General features: G+C 42.6%; 4 protein-coding genes across 8 annotated transcripts; 2 read left to right on the forward strand and 2 right to left on the reverse strand.

Moving 5' to 3' along the window:
- Nucleotides 1-229: 229 nt before the first annotated feature.
- LOC114435916 (extended synaptotagmin-1-like) lies at nt 230-15281 on the reverse strand. 3 transcript variants are annotated; one of them, XM_028405883.1, is made up of 53 exons: nt 14999-15281; nt 14557-14923; nt 13763-13804; nt 12238-12372; nt 12070-12143; nt 11920-11992; nt 11743-11832; nt 11524-11579; nt 11298-11418; nt 11043-11219; nt 10772-10854; nt 10574-10622; nt 10403-10492; nt 10201-10296; nt 9653-9724; nt 9479-9565; nt 9234-9383; nt 9007-9120; nt 8724-8900; nt 8532-8617; nt 8397-8445; nt 8208-8297; nt 8026-8121; nt 7867-7938; nt 7665-7751; nt 7431-7577; nt 7144-7250; nt 6890-7070; nt 6604-6780; nt 6415-6497; nt 5990-6038; nt 5819-5908; nt 5590-5685; nt 5343-5414; nt 4947-5033; nt 4691-4837; nt 4474-4610; nt 4295-4388; nt 4119-4207; nt 3881-4022; nt 3370-3546; nt 3210-3292; nt 3049-3097; nt 2862-2951; nt 2639-2734; nt 2495-2566; nt 2332-2418; nt 2087-2233; nt 1867-2009; nt 1653-1784; nt 1472-1574; nt 980-1029; nt 230-864 (listed from the first exon to the last, which is right to left on the reverse strand). In XM_028405883.1, exons 2-53 carry the CDS (start codon nt 14911-14913, stop codon nt 837-839), a joined length of 5478 nt encoding a protein of 1825 aa, XP_028261684.1. In that variant the 5' UTR covers nt 14914-14923; nt 14999-15281; the 3' UTR covers nt 230-836. The 3 variants fall into 3 exon arrangements, with proteins under 3 accessions (XP_028261684.1, XP_028261683.1, XP_028261685.1); XM_028405882.1 differs by having other exon boundaries at nt 14557-14933; XM_028405884.1 differs by having other exon boundaries at nt 4119-4204; nt 14557-14933; nt 14999-15280.
- Nucleotides 15282-15717: 436 nt separating this feature from the next.
- On the reverse strand, nt 15718-19712 carry zc3h10 (zinc finger CCCH-type containing 10). Its single transcript, XM_028407327.1, has 3 exons — nt 19506-19712; nt 17864-19156; nt 15718-17185 (listed from the first exon to the last, which is right to left on the reverse strand). Exons 2-3 carry the CDS (start codon nt 19010-19012, stop codon nt 16673-16675), a joined length of 1662 nt encoding a protein of 553 aa, XP_028263128.1. The 5' UTR covers nt 19013-19156; nt 19506-19712; the 3' UTR covers nt 15718-16672.
- A 70-nt stretch (nt 19713-19782) lies between these two features.
- Nucleotides 19783-20718, forward strand: LOC114436482 (dnaJ homolog subfamily B member 9-like). The gene is made up of 2 exons (XM_028406759.1): nt 19783-20253; nt 20359-20718. The coding sequence occupies exons 1-2, from the start codon at nt 20022-20024 to the stop codon at nt 20643-20645; spliced, it is 519 nt and encodes a 172-aa protein (XP_028262560.1). The 5' UTR covers nt 19783-20021; the 3' UTR covers nt 20646-20718.
- A 153-nt stretch (nt 20719-20871) lies between these two features.
- Nucleotides 20872-26530, forward strand: LOC114436223 (sorting nexin-6). Of its 3 annotated transcripts, none has more exons than XM_028406386.1 (14): nt 20872-21118; nt 21260-21370; nt 21640-21783; nt 22338-22398; nt 22475-22599; nt 23993-24076; nt 24152-24226; nt 24314-24344; nt 24968-25055; nt 25176-25215; nt 25297-25383; nt 25481-25570; nt 25761-25826; nt 25913-26530. In XM_028406386.1, the coding sequence occupies exons 1-14, from the start codon at nt 21113-21115 to the stop codon at nt 26048-26050; spliced, it is 1146 nt and encodes a 381-aa protein (XP_028262187.1). In that variant the 5' UTR covers nt 20872-21112; the 3' UTR covers nt 26051-26530. The 3 variants fall into 3 exon arrangements, with proteins under 3 accessions (XP_028262187.1, XP_028262188.1, XP_028262189.1); XM_028406387.1 differs by having other exon boundaries at nt 21676-21783; XM_028406388.1 differs by lacking the exon at nt 24152-24226.
- Nucleotides 26531-27754: the final 1224 nt, after the last annotated feature.

The raw sequence follows: 27754 nt of genomic DNA on the forward strand, positions 1-27754 counted from the left end.
GCGTGGCCCTGTTCCTGAACCCAGGTTAATAACTTCATTAATGACAGGTAAACACCTCGTATAACATGCCTTTGGTGTTGCCCAGGAAATGCTAAACTACTACTGCTACTACTAACTACTTGGAAAAAAAAATTAACTCACACACACTTTTCAAAACTAAGTAGTAAAGTTACAGTTTATCTTCTGTCCAGACAATATGACCAAAATGGTTCATTCAAAACACTAAAAGTGAGACATGCTAAATCTCTTTATTGTCTTTCAGTGATCAGATCTGCAGTCTTTGCAAATATACACAAAAAACAAACAACTGTGTAACATGTACAAGTTTTAAGTGTAAAAAAAGAATCATTAAATCATTTCCAAAGGCACTGTGGAAAGCTACAGGGCGAGGTGCTGTGAAATACTCCTATAACTCTGCTGCCATAAAACAGATTACTGACATGGATTTAATATTCATGAGCAACACATATAAATGTTCCTGCAACTCAAACAAGATTTAAAACAACAACTGATGCAACATGACTTCATTCTCTCTCTCTGCTCATCCTCCACTTGCTCTGCTGGTCTGTAAACTGAACACAGTAACCTTCAATAAACAATGCTAACTTAGCTACAACTTCATCCTGCTGATCTTTGGTGAGTGTGAATACACAGCGTGGTCCACTTCTATACTATATGTGTATACTGTATGTGTATGTATATGTATATGTGCCACAGAAAGCTGGGTAAGGCTGGATACAGAAGTGAGACAAAAAGGCATCGACGTGAGCAGCAGCAGTGCCGAGTTAACTGGTGAAATTATCACTGCTGTATTCTGACATCAGCATGCAGGCGGACTATTCAGCCTCATCCATCAGAGTGAACCTAAAAATAGAAGAAGGACAAATGATGACAAGACAGTCCACAGATTAAAAAAAAAAAAAACACTATCAACCACTGCGACTGGAATTTGAGACTAAATATTTGAAACTCTACTCACCACTCTGTGACCCCTGACTTCAGGTCAACCTCGGACAACTCGATCTGCACCTAAAGAACAGGAAGGTCATGTGTAAGCAGTGCAACTCAAGAGTCACTCACACTGTGTGTGAAGGTTGTGTCAGCTCAGACCAGATCTTAGTTTAACACTTACTACTTTAAAGTAACAGTCCATCCCACAGTGCATAATCTTATATGGATTACAGTGCCAGCAAGAGCGATCTTTTACTCCTCTCATTCAGAGAGTATAAAATCATGATGACAATCACAGACTTTAACCCCTGAATATAATGTTTGATGTTATCAGTGAAGTCCTGATCAGTCTGCCAACTGTTTCAAAGTACATCTGTAAATCCTAGATAATCTGTTACTGAGAAAAGTCCTGACCCATCCTTCAGGTGTCAATAGACCCAAACCTCCTGCAGCTTGCTGTCTGTCTGTCTACAGTACATTTACAGCCACATGTGTGGTAGAAGCACAGCTTCAGACTGACCTGTCCAATGACGTCTCGGCTTCTAAAGGAGGCTGAGTTATTCTTCACCGATACACTGAGGCGTCTGAATCTTGTCTCGTCCAAAGGCAGCTCATACTCAAACCTTAAAGACAGTGATGAAGATGATTACAACAGGAGATCTTCTGTGGTATTAAAAATAGAAATAATGTAAGGTCATTACTTTTCATTGTATTCTGGATTGAGATCTCTTTTCTTCACAGCTGTCTTCCTCTTGGTGGCCTTGCTTTTGTCTGGCAGCAGCATGAGGGAGATGTAGCTGTCTACACCATCTTTACCTTGAGACTGCAGACCTCTGCAAAGAGACGAAAACAACGTTAAAACACACAGTTCTACCCTTTATATATGTTAACACATTTTGTCACTGGCACACAGACCTGCAGGCATGGACGATGACGACGAGCTTTCTCTCCTGTGACGCATATGACAGAGACAACTTCACCTGTCCATTTCCACATCCGAAGGCAGCACAGGGCAGAGTCCCTGCATCGATCATGTTCACCATTTTGGTTTCTAGAATCTATGGAGAACCATTTATGATTCAGTATGATCAGCTAAAAACACACACGCTGACTTTTGTCTTTCAGAGGTTATGACCTTGAGTTCAGCCCTGAGCAGGATCTGACTTTTAGGTGAGGCTCCATCCAGGTGTAACCACTGATCCAGGACCAGCTGTGGCTTTGCAAGCAGATCCTTCACAGGAACCACCACAGATCCCATCGGCTGGTCCCATCCACTGGACAGCTTTAATGCAAGAGAGGGGATATAAGTTTTAATCACAACCAAACACAGACACTCACACTGCGCAAAATATGTAAATAAGTTGTAAATGAAGTCCTTGCCTTCACCACAAGCATCTGATGTTTAGGGTCATGGACCAGGAAGTAGAACGACTCATTCCAGTGAGGACTGGTGCTGCGATCACACAGCTGTAGGAACACGATTGTTACAATGAATCTAATACACAAGTAAGAATACAAAACAGCGTGCATTTTGGAGTCTTACACTGGTTTTGTAGGTTGTTTCACCCAAAACAAGCTCAGCTCCAGCTTTGGGTTCTTTTCCACTCTTCTTCAACTGTAAACAGGAGACACTCATGTTGCGTGTAGAATCACTGTGGGTAATGTAAACAAACTGTAGATGACTTACAGGTAACGAATCTGCTGCCTCTGTATGCACAAAGAGCAGAGCTGCAGAGGGGACAGCTTTGTTCTGATAGCTCTGGAGAGACTGAAGCTGAAGGACCTGTAGCATGAGAACAGACAGTGAGGTTTCATGAGGCACTATACATGTTGTAATGTTGCTACACAATGTTACCTAGAAGGCCATAAAGAGGCTAAAATGATAGAATAAAGTAGCGAGAAAGGCCCACCTTGTCCAGTCTGACTGCATTTGTCACTGTAGGAACCCACTCTAGAATCAAGTGAACGCGTCCAGATTTCACATCATTCAGGGTGTACCACTGTGACAGAAACAGTGGTTACACAAGGAGACAACACCATACAAGGAAATGACAGAAATCACATGTTGCAACTGGAGTTCATGAGTTACTGACTAACCTGATCTGTGTAATGTGAACTGACGACCTCATTTAGCTTGACGCTGAACCTGTGAACATGAGATGTGTTACTTCTAGTAGACTTTTAGATATCAGTGTTGATTTATTTTAGTTCTCATTTGGCAAAAGTCATAGGTGTTGTCTTGTATGACACACACACACCTTCCTAGGAAGTCGTCAGAATCTAGATCCTTATCAAATGCTTCAAACTTGATTTCCTGGATGCTGTGCCCACTCAAAACAGCCTGTTCAAAACAAACACAAGCACACAGCTGTAACACTGCTGATGCATCTAAATGTAAACAACATAACCTCTACTTACCTCATACATTTCATTCCATGTGGGGTTCAGGTTCTCTTTGATAACATGACTCTTAAATGTAACCTTTCCTACGTTGATCTTGACATAAGGGTCACTCTTGCCCTTCACCATGCCACCCATCAGGTTGTCCTTAGCAACCAGATTCTGGGCCTCCAGCAGGTGAATCCTCAGCAGCCCCTACAGGATGGAGACTAAAGTGTTACAAAATACACAAGAAGGCCTACAGCACACTGTATGCTGTGTGTTTACTGGTTTTGTGTTTCAGAACATGTGCTGTTTGCTCAGATAATGTTTATAAAAGATGGATGTACATTGTACATTATGGATGATAATGTACATTGAATGTCTTAAAGTGAGACTACTTTAATGGCCAGCAGGGGGCGACTCCACTGGCTGCATAAAGATGGCAGTATAGTAACTCCAAGATTAAAAACATTAACTCTTAACACTTCTTTTAACCCTAAGAAAACATCTTTTGAAATAAATCTATGTAAACACACCACAAACCTACCTCTTTTCCAAAGTCCCGGTTTGGGGTTGTGTGTGGTGGGAGAACTTTTTCTGTTTTAGGGATTTCTGTCACATCTTCTGGCTCCACAGAGTCAGTGGAAAGACCAGTCACCGTCGCCTGAGCAAGAAGACCTAACCCTGAACTACATTCACATACACACAGACACACAATTCAGGAAATCCGAACATGTTTCTTGTTTTTCTTTATTTTCTAATGTTTGTTGTGACGCGGTGCTCACCCCTCTGTTTGCTGTGGTTCAAAGTCTCCTTTAACAATGGAATGTGGCTGTTTGGGATGCTCGTCTGCATCTGTGGGCTTCTCCACCTGGTGACCAAAACAACATTAAAGTTACAAAAAGATAAAACCAAAAAAACTAAATAGTTAGGACACATAACACATGATAATGTGACTCACTGCAGCAGCACGCATGCTATCAGCTGGTTCAGTAGCCTTTTGTGTGGAGTGTGCGGCTTCAGTTTCTTTAGACTGGTCTGACATGACAGCAGACCTGAAAACACACACAGGACAGCTGTGGTTTGATGGCTTCAGCAGCAGTTTTAATGTGAACATTGTCACATCAATTAATGACTTACTCATGCACTGGCAGCTCTGAGCTTTTCCCCTTCTCATTTGCTGCTCTTGATGTCTTTTCAGGTGTGCTCATCATCTCTTCTTTCTTTGGGCCATGTGCAGATGGCTGTGGAGCTTCAGTCATTCTTGAGCTGAGGATCTGTCAGCAACAAATGTCTGTTGAGTTTCTCTCTGTCGGTCAGTGAGGCACTAATCTCCTGTGTGTAAATACTCCCATACCTTGAGTTCAGCCCTGAGGAGGATCTCACTTTCAGTTAAGGCACCATCCAGATGCATCCACCGGTCCAGGGCCAGCTGTGGCTCAGAAAGCAGCTCTCTCACAGGAACTACCAGAGAACCCATGGGCTGGTCCCAAGCGCTGGACAGCTACAGACACCAGAGCAATTATATCACGTCAGTCAGACCATGAGATGTTTCTGATGACAGCAGCAGCAGACTTTTAAATGCTGTTCATTAGCACCGTGAATAGATTCACCTTCACGATAAGCATCTGCTCTCTGGGGTTGTGAACCAAGAAGTAGAATGCCTCACTCCACTGAGGAGATCTGGAACTGTCACACACCTGCAGTTAGAAAAGGTGTGAGAGAGTGCAATAAACAGATCTGAGGTCAAATGTTTGGTGATTGGGTAACATGAACTGGTAGTCTGAGATGTGCAATATTGTGTACAATTCTCTTGCACTGACTTCCATCATTCACAAAAGAGGGTGATAAAATAACTCTTTGTTTTTATCAATAATCATATCAGGGGTGAAGGTAGAAACAAACAGAATAAATTTGCTGTTTTGCTGGTAAAAAACAACAATTAAAGAATATGAACATATATTATTGCTTTAAGAAATGTGTGTGTGTGTGTTTACTGTCTGTCATACCTTGGTTTTGTAGGTTGTGTTACCAAACACAAGCTCAGCTCCAGCCTTGGGCTCCTTTCCACTTTTCTTATACTAGACACAGAAAGACACATAAAACATCAATCTATAAGATTCAATCTCTGTAATATAGGGTAAACATACTGAAAATTTCCCATTCATCTTTAAGAGAGATCATATGCCTTCTAAATGTCTGTTTATGCTGGCGTCACTTATGATATTTTAGTGTACAAAATTACAGGGTACTCACAGGCAGTGAGTGTGCTCTGTCCACATAAACAAAGAGCAGCGCTGCAGAGGGAACAGCCTTGTTCTTGTAGGACTGGAGAGACTGCAGCTGCATTACCTGCAGCAGTGGAAAACACATTACAGTGACTTAGCACAGATGAAAAATGTGAAAACAAATCAGAAATCATTTACACTAAAATGAAATTAGCGACATTATAAATGAAAATGATTATAACACAAATTGCACTGACGTGGTCGAGGGTGTCATTATGGGACACGGCAGGAACCCACTCCAGTATCAGACGGACACGACCAGACTTCACATCACTCAGTGTGTACCACTGAAACAGAAGTGTTCACTCACTGAGTCACAGCCTACCATCATTAGAGGGCAATCACAAGAAAACGCACAGACCACCCACCTGGTCTGTGTACTGGGAACCAATTATGTCTGCAACACTGATTTTCAATCTGTTTACAACAGAAAATGCACATTAACCACACAACCATGGACAACAGCACCGGTCAAAACAACTGGTGCAAAACTAAACAGTTAAGAAAAGGCCACCAGATCGGCACAGTGGTCATTTCAATTTCCCAGTTGAAAACTGAAAGTAGGTACACACATGGTACACACTTTAGGTACATTGAATGCTGCTTTTTTTAGCTGCTTTAGGTGTCTTACATCTATTTTCTTCTATAGCTAAGTGACTAAATTCAGCCAGTAAACAGTCTGCTGAATGTTGCACTGAAACAGTTAAAACTTGACAAGACTTTCCTTCGGGATTAATAAAGTTTTATCTTATCTTAGATGCTCGGGAATGTTCAGCTCCACATTACCCCTCACCTTCCCAGGAAGTCATCTTTGTCCATATCTTTATCATACAGCTCCATGTGAACCTCCTGTCCTGACTGGGACCTTAGCACCACCTAAAGGCAAAACACAGAACAGTAATAAAAAAAGTCTAATAAACTGGGAAAACTGTGCTGGTTACTCATTCTGCCCTCCTCAAATTGTACGAGTCTTAATACACACCTCATACATCTCATTCCAGACTGGGTTGAGATTCTCCTTCACCACATTACTCTTAAATGTGACATCTCCAACTGTGATCTTGGCATAGGGGTCACTCTTTCCCTTCACCATACCGCCCATCATGTTATCTTTGGCGATCAGGCTTTCAGCCTCCAGCAGGATGATTCTCAGCAGCCCCTATATGGAGGGATATTTAATGGTACACTTTTTATACATTAAATGTTGTCTTGCCATGCCCTGCTCTTTATATCTGCTGGTCTTACAGATGATAACACTGTGATGTTACCTCGCTGGCAAAGCTGAGGCCTGGAGAAGTATGAGCAGGTAGAGTTATGGCAGGAATCTGCAATTTCTCCGCCTTATCTTCAGTTTCATTAGCTGCTGCTGTTTCCTTTACATTTACATCTTCCTGCAAAGTCACTGAAGAGACAATTGTCTCCACAGGAGGAGCATCCACTGTACCTGACCTAAAAAAAGCAGTAATGCAAATTTAATAGACAAACAAACTGAAAGAAAAGACTTGCTTATTAAATATCTCACCGGAGTGCCGTGTCTGCCTCCTGCTTTGGTTGAGCAGGGGAAGGGCCTGACACTGAAGTGACCTTAGCTTTATCAGTGGCACCAGGACATTGGCTAGGAATCAGCATCTGTAGTGACAATCCAGGTTGCAAAAACAAGGCACAAGGCATCAGTACAACAAGCACATATTTGAAAAACCTTCCAAACAGTCTTGACTCTCAATAACGTACCTTTGTGATATATATTAAATACTGAGAATAAGAACAATAAAAACAATATGGCAATCAGCAGACAGAGAGTAATCCCACCTTGAGTTCAATCCTCAGAAGAATTTGACTTTCAGGTGAGGCTCCATCCAGATGGAACCACTGGTCCAGGAATAGCTCTGGTTCAGACAACAGCTCTCTGAGAGGAACAACCAGGGAACCAATGGGCAGAGTCCAGCTGTGGGAGAGCTGAAACAACATATGGAACACATTGGCTTTTTGAGTGTGACCAACACTTTCTGTCTTATTTTGATTACACAGCTGATGCCAACTGACCTTAACAACAAGGATATCCTCTCTGGGATCACTCGTGAGGAAGCAGAATGCCTCGTTCCACTCAGGAGATGTTGTACGATCACACACCTTCAGGAAAGATGAAAGAGTCAGCCAACCTTACTGATAAATACAGTACTGTGACACAGCAGGTTCTTAAAATGTAGCATCAGAATGAGTGTGAATGTAGATGGAGTTAAATTACAGTAGTTTTCCGGGATGTTTGTCTAAGAGTAAACTCTGCTCCCACTTTCGGCTCTTTGCCACTCTTCTTCACCTGCAGAAAGACAGAACAGGAACACATGATCCCCAGAAATTCAGAAGTTAACTGCTAATGCTGAATATTAGTTGTTGTAGGACTCACTGGTAAGCCATCTGCCCGCTCCACATACACAAACAGTAGTCCTGCTGAGGGAACTGCCTTGTTGTGGTATGACTGTCTTGAGTAGAAATGAAGAACCTAAGTAATGTAAGTGTAAAGTAAATATCAATATGATTCAAATATACCACAAAGTGTCTATTAATCCAGGATTTAAAAATACAGACCTGGTCCAGTCTGTCTGGCTCTGAGGCAGTCGGAACCCATTCCAGTACCAGGTGAACTCGACCAGACTTCACATCACTAAGAGTGTACCACTGGAAAATAAAGAGCACTACTGAGAAATATGCTACTGACTAAAGTCACAGTGTTGTGATAGATCTGAGGATCCTTAAGAACAAGAAGCACCTGCATACCTGATCGGTGTACTGAGAATCAATGATGTCCTTCAGGCTGATTTTCATCCTGGGTGTCAAAAATAACATGAGATGACAATGTGTCTATGTAGAATCTAATTTATCAAATGTGAGAATGAAATAACAATTAGCTACCTGCCCATGAAGTCATCCTTCATGTCCATGTCTTTATCGAACATCTCCACATGCAGCTCCTGGCCTGGAAGCTGTGTGAGAATCACCTGAGGATACACACAGTGACATGCAGACTCTTTCAAAGCAATTATACAACATGGCACTAATGAACACGTGACATGTCCACTTATGCATCAGTCCATGTGAAATTACCTCATACATCTCATTCCAGGTGGGGTTAAGATTGCCCTTGATAACATTACTTGTGAATGTTTCACCCCCGATGTTGATCTTAACATAGGGGTCACTCTTGCCTTTCACCATGCCTCCCATCAGGTTGTCCTTTGGAATAAGGTTCTGGCCTGCTAGCAGGTGAATTCTTAGCAGTCCCTGAAAACAAATCACACAGTGTTAAGGTACTACCTGCAAGTAACTGCAACACACTCAGGACTCTACAAATAGACATACTGCATGTAAGTGCAATGTCCTCCATTACCTCTGTGGCAAAGCTTGGGTGAGGGGAGGTCTGCTGTGGCAGCTGTTTGGACAAGCCAGCCTCCAGATTAGATGACACATCTGATGGAATACTTTCCTCATCTAACCACAAGACCTATGTAGGTGGAGGGACATGACATTTATGACTGGAATTCAATCTCATCTATAATTTAAATGAAACCTTATACACTATTAGACATTAATTCATCAGATATTGGTGCCATTTACTCTGAGAACTGCATTGATATAAATGCGACTGGCTGATCCGGAGTTGTCCAGCTGGAACCACTGGTCCAGAGAGAGATTGGAATTTGACAGCAGACGGGACAATGGAATGGTGAGACTGCCCAAAGTCTGCACACGGTCAGCATCTTTCACCTGATGAAAGAGATCCAAATATACCAGCAGCTTTGGCTATCAGATTACCAAACAAAACGGTTTAGTGCTTTACACTTCATCTTATGAGCTGTTACCTGAATGTCTATGTCCTGTCTGCGAGGATCCTGGATGAAGAATGTAAAGGCTTCTTCCCACTCTGGATTAATAGTTGTGTAACAAGTCTAAAGACAGGAGTAAGGAGGAAGGGTTGTGCATATTAAAAAGAAGCACGTTCTGCAGTATATCAGTGGTTTTCTCAGCAGGGATACCTTGCTCTCTCTAGTGATGTCCTGCACAGAGAGCTGCACCATGGGGTTGGGTTCTTTATTCCCTTTCTTCATCTAAATGGTACAAAGTTGGAGATAAATATGATCACAGAGAGAAGCATGTGAGAAATGATCTTCTGTAACCAAGAACACAGCAGTAAATAGTCTTATCTTCCATTCTGACAACATGTGGTGGATGTGAATAATAGTGTAGGAGGCTGCCATGGCAACAGCACAAATAGCTGAAAGGAAGTACTATGTTGTATGGCAACATCAGGAAGTGTAAATCTGCACAGAAAGAAGAACAGAGACTTGGTCACAGCTGCTCCTTTTAGTGAGCAACGTGACAGCAGATATTAGCAGAGAGCAATGAGTGTTTGGACAGTTACACACTCATCTACAGAGCCAGTGGCATTAAGGCCAACGCAACATACCTGTGGAATGTGAGACAGCGAAGCAGTTACAATTCTTGTCTCAGTTTAACCACACACAGGAAACTAGTCTGTGCTGAGAACAAATGTGGGCACAGAGGGTAAAGACATTTGACTCACAGGAAGTGCCTCAGCCTTGTCCAGATACACAACCAAGATGGCAGACGAAGGAGGATCGGCAGTCCTACTTGTGACACTCTCATTCCTCTTTAGGATCTGGGAGGGAATTGAACAGAGTTTTCACTGTCTGACACTAAGCTGCACATAACACACATAAATCATTACTGTGTAGAATCACCAGAAATAGAAATGAGTCTCCAACCTGCTCTAGTCGATCAGTGTTAGGCAGCAAAGCCAACCACTCTAGTTTAAAGTGGATCTGGCCTGATGGAGTATCCTTCAGAGAGAACCACTGGGAGCAAGGACAGACACAGAGATGATTAAACATGTATTTATTCATATTGTGGAGAATATAAAACAGCTTTTCACTTACATCATCCACAACTATGGATTTCTTCACAATGCCCAGATCCACCTTTGTCCTATGTAGACAAGAAGATATAGAATTATTAAAAAGGTGGAAGAACCAAAGGCAAAGAAAGCAGACTCTGTAACTATAGGAGTTTTTTTTCCCTCTGATGAAGATGAAAATGTGACACACACAAGAGATGTGAACTCTGCATAATTGTACCTGCCCAGGAAATCATCCTGGTCTGGGTCTTTGTCATAAACCTCCACCTCCAACTCTTGACCAGGCACTTCATGGACAATAACCTGATGTACAGGACACACATACAGGCATGAGGACTGACTTGAGGGTTTTATATGGAAGCTGTCCTTGTGGATGAAAGTGATCACTGTCTAATACCACATATATTGATGTAAAATGATATACACAGAATCTCCCATGCAGTGGACGGACATGTCAAACTCTCCAAAATTAAGTTCTCCTTCATCCTCACCTCATACATTTCATTCCACTTGGGAGAGTCTGTATTGTCAAAGTGCTGTGAGGTGAAGGTCTGAGGACCCATTCTTAGTATGGTATAGGGGTCAGACAGGCCGGCCATGACGCCTTTAACATAGTTGTCCTTGGCTGCTAGATTCTGTGCTTCCAGGAGGTGGATGCGTACCACACCCTGAGAAAGAAGAGGTCATGGTTGGATGAGACGGCTGTGGTGTGAACAAACATCACTGTCTCAGATTTCAGGCCTCACCCTGGGCAAAGGAGAACGTAGGTGGGACACATGCAAGCCAGGAACCAGAGGGACAACCAGGCGGTTGGGCAACACCAGGAAGGAGGCGATGGCATCCATTATCATGCTGTCTGACATGACACTGCAACAAAGGAGAAAGGAGCATTTCAGAGAAAATTTCACTCCATAAAACCAGAAATGTCATCATATTATTTGGTGAGCTAGGTGAGATTTTAGTACAACTCACTTCAGTCCAGGAATGTCCAACAAATTAGTCAGCCCAGTCCAATTGATGTCTAGTTTCTGGGAAGGGATAAGAGAGAACAGCAAATCAATCAGGAGTGACGAGAAATCTATAGCATAAAAGCATACAAGGCAATATTGGGACACATGATAGTCACAGGCAGATAGGGTTGAAGGGTGAAATACGAAAAGGACAAAAAGAGGTGAGTGTGGATGGACCTACAGGCCGACGGATGAAAAACATAGTCACTGCGCCCACGATGGGTACGTCTCCGATCAGAGGCTCCAGAATCACCCGCATCATCCCATGGAGCTACAGACGGAGAAACACAACAGATGTCTGCTGGCATAGATTTAATTACAAACATCACATGACTGCATAGATATTAAGAAGACACACCTGCATTCCTTTGACTCCGGCTTTGCAGAAGTATCTTTTGACTTCAACGTTGATCTCCACGTTGCCAACAAAGCTGAGGAAACACAAACATAAATGTCATGCACATGCTAAAAACTCTAATAAAGGGAACCCTAAAGGATTTACAGTCACCTAATATACAGATCCAGCAGGACCTGTCCTTTATCATTCTCTGTGTGTGCCTTGATCCCAACAACCTTCATAGCCTGAAGAGAAACACATTAGCAGGTACAATTCAAATACAGAATTAGTGTGAATGTTTGTCATGTCAGATTATAGTTAAACTCTGAGTGCCATCACCTTGTCTCCCATGTCCACCTTGGTGAAGCTGAAGGTCTGGAGGTGGTTGCTCGAGGCACGGATAGATGGAGCGATGGTTTCTATCAGTAGCTTCTCCAGGTACTGCCCAACAAAGGGCCACACCTGCTGCAATACCTGATCATGACAACAAGTTTATAAGAGCCTTTTAAGTGTAAAAAAAAACATAAAATACATGTGCACTTTATAAGCCCTTTTGAGATATGCACTGTTTATTTCTATTCATTTTGATGGGTGTGTTCTAAGTCAGAGTTAGAATCACTTTCTACAAGTCTGAATGGTATTAACTGACAGGCCCAGACAAGACCAAGAAGCATCAGAAGACGTCTAAAGTACTGCACATGCTTTTGGGCATGACCAGAGACTTTAATGATATACAGGCTGTATGAGGCTGGAACACACAAGGCAGATGGTAATGTAGAAGAAGCTGCAGGAGACCCTGAACAACTTCCTGTCTCAAGCATGTAGCAAATATCACACATGCACTCTCTTCATCATCCATCATAAGCATGTCTGAATAAAGTTGTGAGGAACATTAAGTACAAATGCCTGAATACACATTCATGTTATATGTTCAATGTCTGAAAGGGGCTTCAGACTGCTGCTTTAAGTAAACTTTGGCATTTTTAGCCATATAACATCAAAACTAACTGTCAGATGCCTGGGCTTCCATAAGCAATAAAGAAGAATGACAGAGACAGCTGACAGCCTCCACAGCTAACCCTCCACAGCTGTTTGTCCTTTCATTTGGGTCCTTACATACTGTATGCAACCATGTATTATGTGCTCTGTGTGTTTTGTAGGGGTACTTTCACAGAATAAAAATGCACTATATAAACATGTTTTGTCCTTAGTCCACTCTGCTGGGAAAGAATCTAAAAGCAGAGGCTGTTTTTGGCTGCATGCTTCTTCGACTGTGGAAAAAAACAGAGTTGGTCACAGTCAGGCATAAGTGAGGAGTGAGTCATCAGCTGCCTGCTCCTGTGTAAAAATGAAGCCTGAGCAAATATGATGATCTGCTGACCCCCCCTCCAGGAACCAGTCTCAAACATTGCCATTGTCTGCTCTATGACAGTCCAGTCTCATGGCCCTGTTAGCATGAATGCTTGTATTTTTCTATGTCTGTATTTGTAGCCTTTAGTTTCTTAAGGCCAGAGGGAAAGCAAAGGAAACAGAGGCAGGAGCTGCAGTTTAATTTAGTTTAGAGGGACTCTGCGGCTCCTCCTCCTTCCTGTCAGCCTGCAGTGAAGTGGAAATGTTGAGAGGGTTGCCTGGCACTGGGCCTGCCCTCTGCAAGGAGTGGTTGCTCTAATGGGGGTGTGGCTTTATCTGGAAAATAGCTGCAGCTACCATCTATCTGCTAGCACCAGAATTTAGCTTAGCATTTGCCAGCAAGTGTCAATCCCCACAACAGCTGGGATACTAAATGGACCGATGTGTGTTTGTTAAGTTTAAAAAGGAATGGGCAGTCATACAATAAAAAGATCAGGCAACCACTGATATTTACCTTATTGAGCCATTCAACCTTCTCAACATCTGGAAAGTTTACCTGCAGGAAAGAAACACAATGCAGGGACATGAATAAACTGATTGTAGAGCCTGATAAACACACAACAGGTTGATGCAGGTCTGGAAATGTCATCAGTACAAACACAAGTCAGATATGAGGATATGACTTTTGCAAAACAAGAGTTTAGGATGTTTACCACATTCATATTTCATAAGACCTGCCATAAAAGATGTATTAAGTAGCACTAGACAACAACATGGAGATGCCTCTTTCTGAATACTTACACAATCAATAACAAAGAATAGCTTTAAAAGGAACCCACAAGAACTTCATCTGGGTGTGGCCATATGTTGTGTTTCATAATTTGTCTTCCTACAAACTCTCTCATGATGAATTTTCCTTAGACCATCAAGTTTTTACTTTTACACCCAAGATCTGAATGTGCAATGTGTTGTAGTTGCTACAATGCACCAAGGAGTTTTAAAAACTTTTATACAAGTTTGATTGAAACATAACCAGAGTCATTTTAGGAAGTGAGTCTCTGCTGAAGGGGACACTGTTCCCTCTGCACACCTGGTTGCTGCAAGCTTGAGCATGATTTACTGTAATATATAATCTGTATTATGAGGCTCAATAACAGCAAATGGATTATTACCGTAAATGTTCTTTATGGTTATTTTTGAATGTGTGGTGTTCCCTGCTGGGACTTGCTGTATGTAACGTGGGGTTACTGCAGGTCAATGTGGGTTGAAGATACAGTGGTGCAATCTTCATGTGAGGTCACTTCTTACCCATGCTGGAAGGTCTCGCTTTATTTTGGACACGTTCATGGACGTGTACTCGTCCTCGCTGCTGTGGAGCTGTATGGCTGACTTGAGGCGCGCCTCCTTCGCCTCTCGGGCATGTTTCCATCCCGTGTAGATCATCATGCCGAACACCAGGAGACTGGTGCTGACCCGATAGTAACCGGCCAGATAAACTGGCAGCAAAGCGCCCAGACATTTCCCAAACGTCCAGAGCACCGCGACAGCACTGATCCCTTTGTGTTTGGTGCTCTCTGCCACCGTAGTGCTCGGGTCTGTCTTCTCGCCTGCGCTCGGACGCTCGGCGCCGCTGGCTTCTCTCGGCTCCGACTTGTCGCTCTGCATCGCGCTTTGTCTGAAGCCAACTGATAATCAGTGTTCGATCAGTGTCTGGATGAAGAACAGTACGTTTGGAACGGGTTTAACTTACCTGACGATCACACTTTCATGTCTCTCGACTGCTGTTTTTTGGGACAGACGCAATGCTGCACGTTTTCTCTGCCTGTAGTGCCGTCGCCAAGTATTCTCCGCCTGCGCAGCTTCTGACTTTATGGTACTAAAACGTATTTGATATGTAAATTAGAAGAGTTGAGAAGAATACGTACAAGTAGCCGAGTGGAAGTTCTTCCGACCAGTCAGTCCCGTTAACTGGATGAAAACACGCCCACTGGAACAAAAAAATGCATCCCTGACTGTCCGTGCTGCGTCAACCTATCGTCGTTATTACTGCAGTATCTCTGAAGTCCTCAGCATATCATCCTTGACCAGATAACCTGACCACTAGAAATTATTTTAGCTACCTAATGAAGCACAGTTAAACCTACTAGTTGAACACTACACAGTACTTCCTGCTGCAGCCGTTTGTTTTAAAACAGCAGACTTGGCATTCTCCTCAATCCCTAAATCCTGAGTAAGCTCACAAAGCAGAATGGTTTCCATTGCTTCTGGTAAACCAGCACAAATGTTAGTTGTTTGAAGAGCTACAAGGGTGTGGACCTGCTGTAGGAACATGGGATTATGTTCAAATTTACAGGCGAAGGCAGCATATTTGTCTGGACATGACTCCTGAACCTCCACCTTTATCAGCTGTGGGTATGAAAAGTAAACACAAACAATGGATGCCAGTAAACAAAGAGTCAGACTCAGGACTAATGAGACTCACTACTGAGTTGATGTTATTATTGTTTTTGAATGTGCAAAGTACCAAAGTTAATGAACACCAGAGAAATCCACAAAAGTATAAACACAAACTGCGTCCAATGTTTTCAATGTTACCACAATGGATAGCAGAGCAGTTGAAACAGTGAGGATAACGTAAAGGAGCAAGTCTATAATAAAAATCTCTTATTTTTCCTGTGCCCTGCGGTACTATGTATCCATTGAGATGGCATGAGCTTTGGTGTGAGAAGCTAAGTTAGTTCTTGGAACAACAACAAAAGTTGACAAACTCAAAAGCACAGTCTTCCTCTAGAAATCTGAAATTACTGAACAAAATTTCAGCTGCCAGGGGTAGTTTAACAGATCAGAGTTCCTGTTTGTCATGGCACACAATGAACAAATAAAACAAGTTGTCCAACTTGTATCGTTTAGATGCTTTTGAGGCAGAGTACCATCTGGTTTCATTGCATGAAGGAAGCACACAACTAATCCTAATTAATATACATTACTCACATTAACCCAATCCAGATGCACAGACAGCACAGTAGGCCACAAGAAAAATATGAACATATGAAACTTTTTATAAGGGGACTGTCCCTTTGACATATTTTGAGTTTGCCATTTTGGTGTCTATGGATGAAAAAAAAATCTTGATTTTCCAAATCCAAAGACTTTTAACAGAGTTCAAAGGTAAGTCAATCTGCAGAACAAAAAACAAACTATTATACTACTATTATAACAAACTATATTTGTTAATTTGCCACAAAACACAGGAGTTCATTTAGGGAGTGATAAGTGTTTATCCTGCCCCCTGGTGGACAAACGGTCTTTGTCTCACTGCTGTCACTGTTCTTTCATAAACTGTGTCTGAGGTCATTTATTTAAAAAAAAATCCCCATAAAAGATGCTACTGTCTGACTCATGGGTATTATTTTCCTGCCCTCATTCAGTGAGGCAGAGTCGTGATCCTCATACTTTGACTTGCAATGGGGTACGACACCATTGGGGTAGTGGCATGACTCATGGTGATGCCAGGGAGAGGCTGTGTCATTGATACAGCCACAGGTGCCACAGATACAGCCACAGGTGCCATGGAAACTGGTGGTGCCATTCCTTGGGCAATGGTCTGCGCAAGTGCAGCGGAGAGGGGGGTAATCTCTGGGTTGAGGTGGGGTGGAGGAGCTGTTGGCGGCGCTGCGTTAGTTGGGGGTGCTGCAGGAGCACCGGTGGGAGCAACCAGGTCTTGCTGGGTGACAGGGCGGGGTTGCAGTCCAGCGCTGCTAAGGGTGGTGTGAGTCTGGGCAATGCTGTGATTGTAGGAACTAACTGCGCCTACAGGGGGTGCCAGACTCTGCTCAGTGGGTGCAGGAGTCGAAGACAGCGTCATCACCTTGGCCTGGCTGCGGAACTGAGCATTCTGCTCCAGGAGTACCTCATTTGTGGCAATGAGATTGGAAACCTGAGAGACACACAAGATATTGTTTAGAAAAAGACAATTACTGCTATTTGCAGAAATAGAAAATAGAAAACTATTTGCAGCCATGGTTTTATAACACTGGTGTTATATATTTAATTTGTTAATCAGCAACATGCATGTTTGCAAAACGATCCAACCAAATTTAATTCCTTCCAGACTGTTTCTGTGTCTTATGATGTTACACAATCTATTTGCTTTATTAAATGTTCCCAGTTATATCAAATTTTGTCAGGTGGCTGCAAAGGAAAACCTCCAAGTCAGCTGTTCCTTTCACTGAGAAACAAAAATAGGTCAGACAATTTCTGCATTGTCAGGATCATTACTCCTTGATAATAAATCCAAGGAAGAGCAGGCCTATGTAACATGAAGTGATACGTTTTGGATAGTATGCATGTATGTAATTGACGTTTCAACACTGCTTATAGGTGCAATTCGATCTAAATGTCAAAAGTAACCCAACTCCAAACTTTTTGCTGTGACCATGTACAACTATTACACAGTGACTAATATTGATGATGGTTTGTTTTTGGCACACTGTCCAGCCTGGTATAGGTAAATCTCAAAGATAATGAAGCCATCCCCTTCCTATGGCAGCAAGTGCCATATTAAACAGACAGGTCTTTTAATCAATACAAGTCATATTCTACTGCTTATCCTGACCTGCTTCTTCAACTCTTCCACTCTCTTTCTCAGCAGGGAGTTTTCTTCCTCTAGGAACCTGTACTCCAGAGGACGAGGTGGCAAAGTAGCTTGAACACCCAACTCATAGTGACCACCTCCACTGCCGTCTGTCAGGCGCAGCCCCTCCAGCCGCCGCCTCTTCAGCTGTAGGGTGGTGTGGTCCATAGAGGCCTCCAGGGAACCAGCATCAAACAGCCCATTCTCGAGCAGAGGGTCATACACTGAGCATGGGCTCCTCTCATAACGCCGCTGTCCAGAGGAACTTATCGTAAGACAACCACCCATCCCACCTCCACCGACTCCTCCAACTCCTGAGATAACTGGATCTCTGCAGCCACCGAGGCTTGGGCAGCCTGTCCCCATCATGTTACTTCCACCGCCAGCTCCAACAAGTCCTTGCATTCCTCCGCAGGTACCTCCTACCCCTACACCACCCATTCCTCCCCCAGCATTCACCATTCCACTGACACCTGGCCCCATGACACCACCCACTCCCACCCTGGAAGGTTCATATTCATAGTCTTTTTTGACATGACGAAATTTGCATTTATTGCCCCTCTGGCACTCTCCCTTCAGGAAGTCTCGACAGATTGGAACCTCCCCACGACTGTGGGGGAGATCCATGGGGGACAGGCCCAGACGTGCTGCAACTTTTCCTCTAAGTCTGAGGGGTAGCTCTCCGGTTTTCTTGTAATGGTCCTCATCCTCTTTAGATCCATGGACAAAGCGGCAGTTGGAGCGCATGCACTCTTTATTCTGATAGTCATGACAAAAGATGAACTCATTTTTTTGCACTCCAAGGTCAGGGACCTCATTAAAGTCTGGGTGTCTGAAGCGGCAACGTTTCCCTCTTTTGCAGACATTGCGTATGAAGTCCCTGCAGACACCATCCAAGGCCAGTCCAGAACCTTGCCCACCTCCACTGTTCCCACATCCGTTGCCGTTTCCAAGCGCCCCTCCTCCCCCCATGCCCCCAGAACCAGAGACGTTCCCTCCAACACTTCCGCCTGAACCTCCTCTGCCCTCGGCTGTCCCCCCTGCCAAACCTGATCCAGGTCCTCCTTCCTCACCCAGACTACCACCACTCCCACCACCACCTGCCAGGTAGGAGCTGTCCCGGTCAGGCATGGCGCTTGGCCCAGCTCGAGAAGAAAGTAGCACTCATGTGTATGAGGAGGTGACTGACGTGATCTGGCAAACATTCACATATACACCAGTCAAGAAGTCATCAATTCTTTTCCCCCGGAGTAACGCAATCTGCTCATCAACAGTCTGCAAGAGAAAACATAAACCCAAAACCAAATATGAGCTTTAGAAGTAAGAGAATGTCGTTACTGATGTTCAGAAAAGGGCTACGGCTAATATGAATAAAGCTATGGCTCAAATATTAGCATGTGACAAAACCTCGTATTTAATAAGTAGCCCTGACATGTTGCCTTTCGACTGTTAAAGGCCGCAGCCGTTGTTTAAAGCAAGACAACCCAACTGCTCGGAAAAAGTGCACAGTGTCGTACTGTATTCACAAATAAGTGAGTCTAAAATGGTGCTACGAGCTCGTCGTGCTCGCTAAATAGCTAGTAGCTAGCGAACATTATCTTTCTCTACGCTAACGTTATCTTACCGAGTCGAAGCTAAGAGCAGGATCCAGAGAAATGCCGCGTGACGCGCACGTAGAATGGCCTCTTTCTAATCCACTGAATTGTCTGTGGATAGTTCTGCCAACAACAGTAAACAGGCTGTGTTATTTTTGGCAATTCCTCAAGGCCCAGTGCTGTGTTTACCACATTTCTTGGTGCATCTTTCATTACCAACGAAGAAGACTTCCGTCTTCCTCTGTGTTTTTTCGAAGTGTTGTTTTCCGCCCTCTGGTGGTGAAAAAACAGAACAGCTGCCATGTATGTGTGCAGTATGTGCGTGTTCGCCCCTTTTAGAACAGGAAATATTTCGTACACGGTGTAAAGATGCCGGCGAGGCTTTTCAGACGGTCAGAATTAGTGACTTAAATCTGCGTGCCGCGTTGCAGAAGCCTTTGACTGCAGACTTGTGGACCACACTGCACCTCGTGTAAAATGAAGATGATAGCTTCACGTCCATATCAACAGTTCAGTTTTGTTTGAGTTCCTCATCTGTGATCAACATGGCAGCGCAAGGTGCCTTCCTCTGTGTGCCAGCCTGTGTGCTGCTGCTCTGCCTCTGCGCTGTCCTCCCCGCTGCTGTCTCACAGACAAACTACTATGATACTCTTAATGTTGAGACAACAGCAACGGACAGCCAGATAAAAAGGGCTTTTCGCAAACTGGCCATAAAGTATCACCCCGATAAGAACAAGAGCACAGATGCAGAGAAGACTTTCAGGGAAATTGCTGAAGGTAAATAATGTCTGCAACATTTTTAGACTTATGTATTGCATCACTTTAAAAGGAATAGTTTTTACTCCATGGTTTATTACTGTCTGACATCTGCATCTATTCCAGCCTATGCTGTTCTCTTGAACAAGGAGAAAAGGAGGCTGTATGACAGAGTGGGACATGAAGCGTTCCTTAAAACTGAGGCCTCCGTTGAGCCTGATGATGACCATGAGACAACTTTCTCCTTCAGTTTCCCTGATGAGTTTGAAGACAGTCCCTTTATGGAGGATCCATACTTCCAGTGGAGCTTCCATGAGGAAGAACAGTATGAACGTTACAGTTTTGAGGGGCAGAGCTTCAGCTTGTATTATGGGGATGCAGATGAAAATGAGGAAGATCACATCTACTACTAGATCTCCAAAATGTTTTTCATATGACATTTTACTGTATGTTCTTTTATTGATAATAAAGTCTAATTTTACCTGAGTGAGTGTATTGTGCTTCTTTTATGGGATCACTTGTAAGTTCAGCAGCTGTGAGGTCATAAGCCTGACGGATAGATAACTGATTGGACCGTTCTGGCACTTTTTTTTCTGTGCGGGTGTGTCGAAGGTCCGCAGTTACTGAATAACACACCATTCATCGTCTCATTTCCCTGCGCCAGCACTTTACATTTGGCACCGTTTTGCTCCATTTCTCTTAGGACCATCGTGCACTTTGACCCACAGGATATCCTGTGCCTTCTTAGCAGTTGGAGTTTGAGCACCGCTAAAGACAACAGACGAGCGTTCTTCTTGCACTGGAATCAGAAAAAGAGAATTTAAACCTTCTACAAAGAAGAAAAAAGACAGACTGAAGACATTTATTCACACCATTGACAATGATGGTGAGCATAGCGGCTAATGAAAGCCTCCTATTATCATGTGACAGCCATTTACTGCAGGCGCAGTGAGAGATTAGTTTGCTGTGTGAAGTGAATTAGTTTGTAGGAGTAGTTGTGTATTGACTGGCACATTTTTGATTGTAGGAAGAAGCTAAAGATGAGGCATCTGTTCTGAGTGTCCATGGTGATGACATCAAAGTTACTGAAGTCCTTAAAGACGGAGACACACTGACTTTTCTCATCATATCTAAGAAGGTAAGAAAATTATTCACTCTTCACTTGTTGTCGCTGCAAAGATTACTATAATATCCTGCTGTAATCTACTGTGTGTGCACTGATATTTATACCCAGCACATCACAGAATGAAATATTGCACTGCTCTACTACATTTATTTAATAGATTTAATTATTTTTGCTCACAAAACATAATACAATCCTGCTTTCACATTATGACAATCATAAGATATTTTTAATTTGTGAAAATTTATGCATATGATTATACTAAGTTGAAAACACCTTTACAGGACAGACACAAACCTGTTGTCTCTCCTGTGTTCCAGTTGTCTGGGACAGGAGAGTACCATGTGGACCGGACCTATGATGATTTTGAATGGCTGCAGCAGCACCTGTTTGCTCAGGAGGATGTTCCCGGGATACAGGGAGTCATAGTCAGTTCTTTATTTCACCTGCACTAATCACTTCATTGACTTGTAGTCTGTGCGTGTTTTCAGACAGATTGATACAGTTTAGTGACTCCTCAGGTCAATCAAGCAACAAAACTAAACTGTGGATTCTTTGGAAGTGCTGACAACTCCTGTTCTGAAGTGTTTATGTCTGCTGCAGGATTGGCCTTTACAGTGTACTGTGCCATAATGTGCAACTACAAAGTGAAATGTTCCAGAGGAGAATTTTCTGTCTGAAGTCCTTCCTGCCTTTCTCTTGTTACATCCTCCCTTTCTTTGTAATCAGGAAGTAGCTTTTCATGCTCTTATGTTTTTTTATTCAGACCCAGTACTGACGAGAATGAAATGATGAAACTTTGTGACAACAGGATGTATTTTTTGTACTTCCTTGCATGACAGTGTGTGTAGTGCTGAGGTTGTCTTTGTTATGAAGTGCACAGAGATGCATTGTGTAACATCCAATGGGGTATAAAACGTGCTCATTTAACCACTTAATAACTCACAATATAGTACCTAACACTGTTTCTCCTTTTTTTAAGTTTCCTCCTCTGCCTGCAAAACCTCAAGTGAATGCATCAGCCAAGACCATGAAACAGCTTGGTGAGTACACACCACAAGACACTAAATACAGTCAGCTAACATTCAGTATTATATATTGTCGATGTTTATCCTGCAGGTATCCTTGGTTTAGGGGAGTGGCAGCCATACTGTAAAGCAATGGAAACTTTCCTGCGACAGGTTGCTGCTCACAGTGTACTCTGCAGAAATAAAGCTGTGGAGGTCTTCCTGACAAGCTCAGCTGTAAGTAGACAGAGGCAGTGTTTTACTGTAGATCTGTCTCATACCTTTCTGTACAATCCGCCTTATTGATTCAACCATGCAGTAAATCTTAGATCCAGAAAATGCAGTTTCTTAAATAGCCACTTGAGGCTGTCTCCAAGAGTTTTGTTAATCCCCAGACACCCCCATGTTAACGTTCTCTGTTTTACTGAGGGCCATTTTGACAGACAGATGGGTGCAGCTACTCACTGTAGCACCTCGTAGGCTACGAGTAAATTGTTTTATGACAGAACAAGGTGTAATGTGTATCTTTTTAAGAGAGAGACGGACAATAAATGGTTAAACTTTCACCAATATTACTTTAGAAGCAAGACATTCATGTGACCAATCCAGTCCTCCCCAAATACTTCTAGGTAAAAAATCTTAATACTGCAGTCTGCTAGATACTGCAGCTAATGACTGTTTGTGTGATTCATTGATTTTCAATGATCAATGATTCATGTGTTCTGACATTTTATGGACAGACTGGTGGACGAAGTTACTGTTTCCAAACTTCCATTTATTGACTAATTGTTGCAGTTTTAGAGCATAAGATGAGAGTTTTGATGATAAATTGCAAAAAAAACGCTCAAACAAAAACATCTTCCCACTCTGGTGGGACCTCATCACCTTACATCAGATTTTACAAACAGAGCTGGACAGGGAACCAGAAAAAGCACACAGTGTGGCTGAGTGTCCACATATTTTTTGTCCATACAGTGTATCTGTGTCCTCCATTTTTTGAATTAATAAAAGTGGCAGATTTTGTCAGTGTAGCCTTGAATTCAAGCTAATTGAGATGTGTCAGACTGAAACCTCTGTATAGAATGAAATTGTACAAAGTCTTCACAAGCTATGAATTGTATATTGTATAATGCAAACAAAGGTATGCATATAGGGCCAAAGAAAAATATATGTATATCCTGCACTGTATACAGTATGAGCCAGTCAGAGCCATTAGTCAGTGCTGGGTGTGTTCCAGCTCAGGATGATACAATACATTACGCCTCTGGCTGAGTGTCGCCTCATTTTGGAATGCTGTATATCCAGCATTAGCAGCTGTAAGCATGCACTTTCTCACTGCTGTGTGCCAAAAGCAGTCTTCCAGGAAGCTGTGGTCCTGGTATTTTATTATGTTGTAGAGACCTAAATCTGTTTACACGGTGATTATGGGGACGTGTCCTTGCATGAAGCAAGTCCCATTAAATATAAGGTACAGAGATGTCTTAAGGTTAGGGTAGGGGTTAGACAAGTTGTACTTTCTCTATAATTAAAGTCCCTGTGTGTGTGTGTGCCCCTTAAATAAAAATTGTATTAGAGTATGTGCTGTTAAATAAGTTTTATTAAAAAGTACTGTTTATATCTTTGTGCACAGCCTCCAGGCAGACAGAAGATAAGGAAAAACATTTTCAACCGACTGAGTCAAGCTGTGGAAGAGATGAGGAAAGAAGGCCATAAGGTACACAGCTGGGACACACACATACAGAATTAGTATGTGTGAGTGTGTTTCATTTTGTAACAACTGTGTCAGCAGGATGTGGATGAGTTCTTCCAAACTGAACGTGATCGTAACCTTGTGCTCACCAGCTGCACCAAGACTGCAGCTGAGGTGAATCAGTCACCTGCAGTATATGTCATGTTTAACAAATAGCTGACACACACACTGTGTAATTCTTAACTTTCCTTTTCCTTGCAGAAATTCCTAGATATGGTGTTGACTGAGCAAAGTAAGGAAACTTCTTTTATAAAGTTTCCTTTAGTGTAAAGGGCCAGTGTGTAGAGTTTAGGTAGATCAATTCAGTTTCATTTAAACAAATAAATGTGTTTGATAGCTTTGTTCACCCTCTTATCTACATAAGGGAGGATCAAGTCCTCTCTCAGGGACAGTGCCAGGAGATTACATAATAGCAATAGACCTGGCTGCCATTGCATCACACACTGGTTTGTGCAGGACCATGTTGAAGGCAAAAATTTGGAGTCAGAACTAATAAAATTTGGATGAGACTAAATCATACCCTGCTTTAGTGTCTGTTTTATTCTAAATATAACCATAACTTCCATAAAACCTCTGGAATAGGCATATAATATAATCTCAAAGTACAGGTTTATCGACAGGCTTGAAAAAAAGGTGAGACAGTTGTTATCTGTGACATCACCACAGGACACCACTAAATCCTACATACTGCTCCTTTAATGTTGGAAGAAGAAGCATCCATCAGTTAATTTAGGCTTTGTGTGTGTTCCGATTAAACATGTGATATTAGGACTGCATAGTGTGTTTGTGTCCATCTGTGTGACAATCCCATTAGTCCCAAGTCATGTTTTATTGTGTTACATGTTGTGTTTGCAGAAATAGCAGTGGCCTGTGGGCACTTCTCAGCTGCTTTGCACCTCCTTGTGGAACCAGGGGAGGATGCTGACAAACAGGCTTTCTCTAGGTCAGACAACAGCACCATTGGTCCCAGGCTGACATGCAAAATGTAGTTAAACTCACTGCCTGCTGTGAAATGTTTATAGAAGCTAATTTTTTGAGTGCTTTTTACATGTTCTTCTCACAGGGTCTGTGTGAAACTTTCTGAGGTCTTTGAATCTATGAAGGTAAGCTGTTAGTCCTTTATCAAGTAATGTACTGTACCCTACTGTACACTTTTGCTGAATAATGTCTCTGTGTGTGGGCAGAAAAATATGACAAGCGTTGCTGAGAACAACATGAGCACGCTTGGACTAGGCCTGGACCTGGAGTCACGTCACCAGGAAGCAGAAAAGGTCTTCTTGTCTGGTTCAGAAATCGTTATGAATGCTAACCATCTACATGTTGTCCTGCACTTCTGTGTGTGTAATATGGTTATTGTTTCTAATGTAGGAAATGCTCTTCAGGAGAACCTGTAAACTGGTGGAATTAGAGAGCACCAAAAGAAACGCAGAGAAGGCCAAACCTGTAAAGAAGCTTGCTGTGAGTGTCTCTAGACATTTCTTTATAAGAGCATATTAGAGGAGCAGATGTGCATGCCTTTTTGTGACCAGCAGATGTCAGCAACACCCTGCCAACATGATTTCACCATAGAGCATAGAACACTAAGAGGAAAAGTGATTAAAAAGTGCCTGTGTGTTAATTACAATGATGTGCTCTCCATATTCATCAGATGGAAGAGGTGAAAAAAGCAGCAGAGACAGAATTTGAACACATTTGCAGAGTGGCCAAACAGGAGGTGAAACAGTTGGATTCCTTATTTCCATCATATAGAATGTCTCATTATCTTGTTGTTGACATTTATGTGATGTGTGTTTATCTCAGATTACACGGTTTGAGAAGGTCCGTGTGGAAATGTTGCAGCAGGCTCTGGTTCAGTGGTGTGAAAAGCAGCTCCTTACGGCCAAAGAAAGTGCTGACCAGTTCAACAAGCACCTGCAAGTCTTTGGAGGAATGGCCTAGTGACCTCACTGGCACTGTCTTAATGAAGCATCCTCAGAATGTCCAAAGACAATGTGGAATAAGCCTAGCATGCCCCTCACCTTGTGCTGTAGTTTGATTTGGTGCCTTCAGCAAAAACATTGAAATGTGACACACACACACACACACACACACGCTTCTGTCCCCATTTGTATCAATTGTATCCAATTACTTGCCTCAACTCAGAAGTGTGTCCCTGTAAGTTGCGTAAGTCACACACCCACTCACACACACTTCTTCCCACAGTCATTCCAATAAAGTGATTGAACTGATAAAGAAGTGATTGCCTTAAAATCAGCAGGTTTCCTCGTCTCATAAAGCAGTGTGTGCATCTGAATGTACTGTGTATGTGTTCTATATCACACTACTACATTTGTGCTGAGAATGTATTGTGCTGCTTTCCAGCCACTGCATCAGCCGGGGTCACACAAAATAAAGTGTGATGAATTGATTCCCAAAGTACCTGCTTGCCTTTGTGTGTGTTTCTTACTCCTGGATCATTAATCAGTTGGTTTGACTGCTCCTACAAGGACATGGCAGCAAGGACACTCTGTGCTGGCTTCACAAACTCTTTCTTTGTGAATATCTGTGAAGGATCTCTTTTACAATCCCTCTAATTTTCTATATGATTGTTTGAAACCTTTAATAAGAGTTTGTATAAAACTACTAAAAGCACTTAGTAGTAGAAACTTCCTTACAAGCTCAATGTCCTTCTCCCCTTCTGTGTCTGCTGTGGACAGTAGGCTCATATCTCACAACTGCTGTGTGCTTCATCTCATCTGTTCCGGCCCGTGATCTCTCTCCTGGGTGAATAAGGAGGAGTGGTTCCCATTTGAGTGAATGAGTCAGAAAGAGATAGATGACTGGTCTCATAAGAAGAGAGGGTCAAGAAGAGGCTTGGCTCATTTGATCACAGAGGAATCATGCCTATCAGTATGACTTCAGTCACCCCAAACAGGGTGATTTAATGAGAGGAAGAAATGGTTAGTGTACTCTTGGCATTGGATGGTTCATCTTGTCCTCCCATTAGGAGATATTTTTCCCTAATGGTTTTATAATCTGACATCATGTGTACTAGCTGCTGTTGTTCTTCAGCCTCAGGGAGGTTACAATGCTCACAAATAACAAATCATTGGATGTTTTTTTTTCTTCTGTTTCTATTCCTTATAGTTAACACAGATGGGATTGTTTTTGCTAAGTGGTCTTAGCTTTAAAACAGTGTACTGTCTGAGGATGCATACACAGTAGTGGTTCCATGAGGCAGTGCTCCATGTTCATTTCCAGGAAGTTTTCTCTTGAGATACGTGATCACATTGTCAAATGCTGACGCTGAAGCTAATGGCAAAGTCAACAGTTCTAATTTTAGAGTAGCAAGTAGCTATTAGACAGGTTACTCTGAAAGCATTAGACATGAAGCATTTGTTTAATTAAAGTCCAGTGTTCATCTTCTGCTTCATCCATCTATCTATTTTTGGTGTCTATTTGATCTCTCTTAAAGCCAAAATTGCCAACTCGCTGGAGGAATAGTTAAGTTAATCATTAAACATGTAACATACAAGACCTGAGTGGAACCTGAGTGTCCATGTCATGGTGAACAATCCAAATGGTTGCTGTGTCTTCAAAGCATAAAAATGTTTACCTCAGGTGCTACAAGACAATGGAATAAACAGGGTTTCTTGGACCAGA

The sequence above is a fragment of the Parambassis ranga genome, chromosome 5 (assembly GCF_900634625.1).
Source record: "Parambassis ranga chromosome 5, fParRan2.1, whole genome shotgun sequence".
In the NCBI taxonomy this organism is placed as follows: domain Eukaryota; kingdom Metazoa; phylum Chordata; class Actinopteri; family Ambassidae; genus Parambassis; species Parambassis ranga.

Bases quoted from the DNA above. Each gene is read 5' to 3' on its own strand.
- LOC114435916 (XM_028405883.1), bottom strand. From the start codon at position 14,913: ATGCAGAGCGACAAGTCGGAGCCGAGAGAAGCCAGCGGCGCCGAGCGT. The intron at 10,855-11,042 runs GTGAGGATGAAG...CCTGTACATCAG, and splicing joins AGTGGAATGAAATGTATGAG to GTTATTGTCCATGAAGTGCC. The intron at 6,498-6,603 runs GTGTGTATTAAG...TTTTGCCTTTAG, and splicing joins TCTGGAATGAGATGTATGAG to GTGGTGCTAAGGTCCCAGTC.
- zc3h10 (XM_028407327.1), bottom strand. From the start codon at position 19,012: ATGCCTGACCGGGACAGCTCCTACCTGGCAGGTGGTGGTGGGAGTGGT. The intron at 17,186-17,863 runs GTCAGGATAAGC...TGTGTCTCTCAG, and splicing joins TGGAAGAGTTGAAGAAGCAG to GTTTCCAATCTCATTGCCAC.
- LOC114436482 (XM_028406759.1), top strand. From the start codon at position 20,022: ATGGCAGCGCAAGGTGCCTTCCTCTGTGTGCCAGCCTGTGTGCTGCTG. The intron at 20,254-20,358 runs GTAAATAATGTC...CATCTATTCCAG, and splicing joins TTTCAGGGAAATTGCTGAAG to CCTATGCTGTTCTCTTGAAC.
- LOC114436223 (XM_028406386.1), top strand. The intron at 21,371-21,639 runs GTAAGAAAATTA...ACACCTTTACAG, and splicing joins TTCTCATCATATCTAAGAAG to GACAGACACAAACCTGTTGT. The intron at 25,384-25,480 runs GTCTTCTTGTCT...TTTCTAATGTAG, and splicing joins GTCACCAGGAAGCAGAAAAG to GAAATGCTCTTCAGGAGAAC.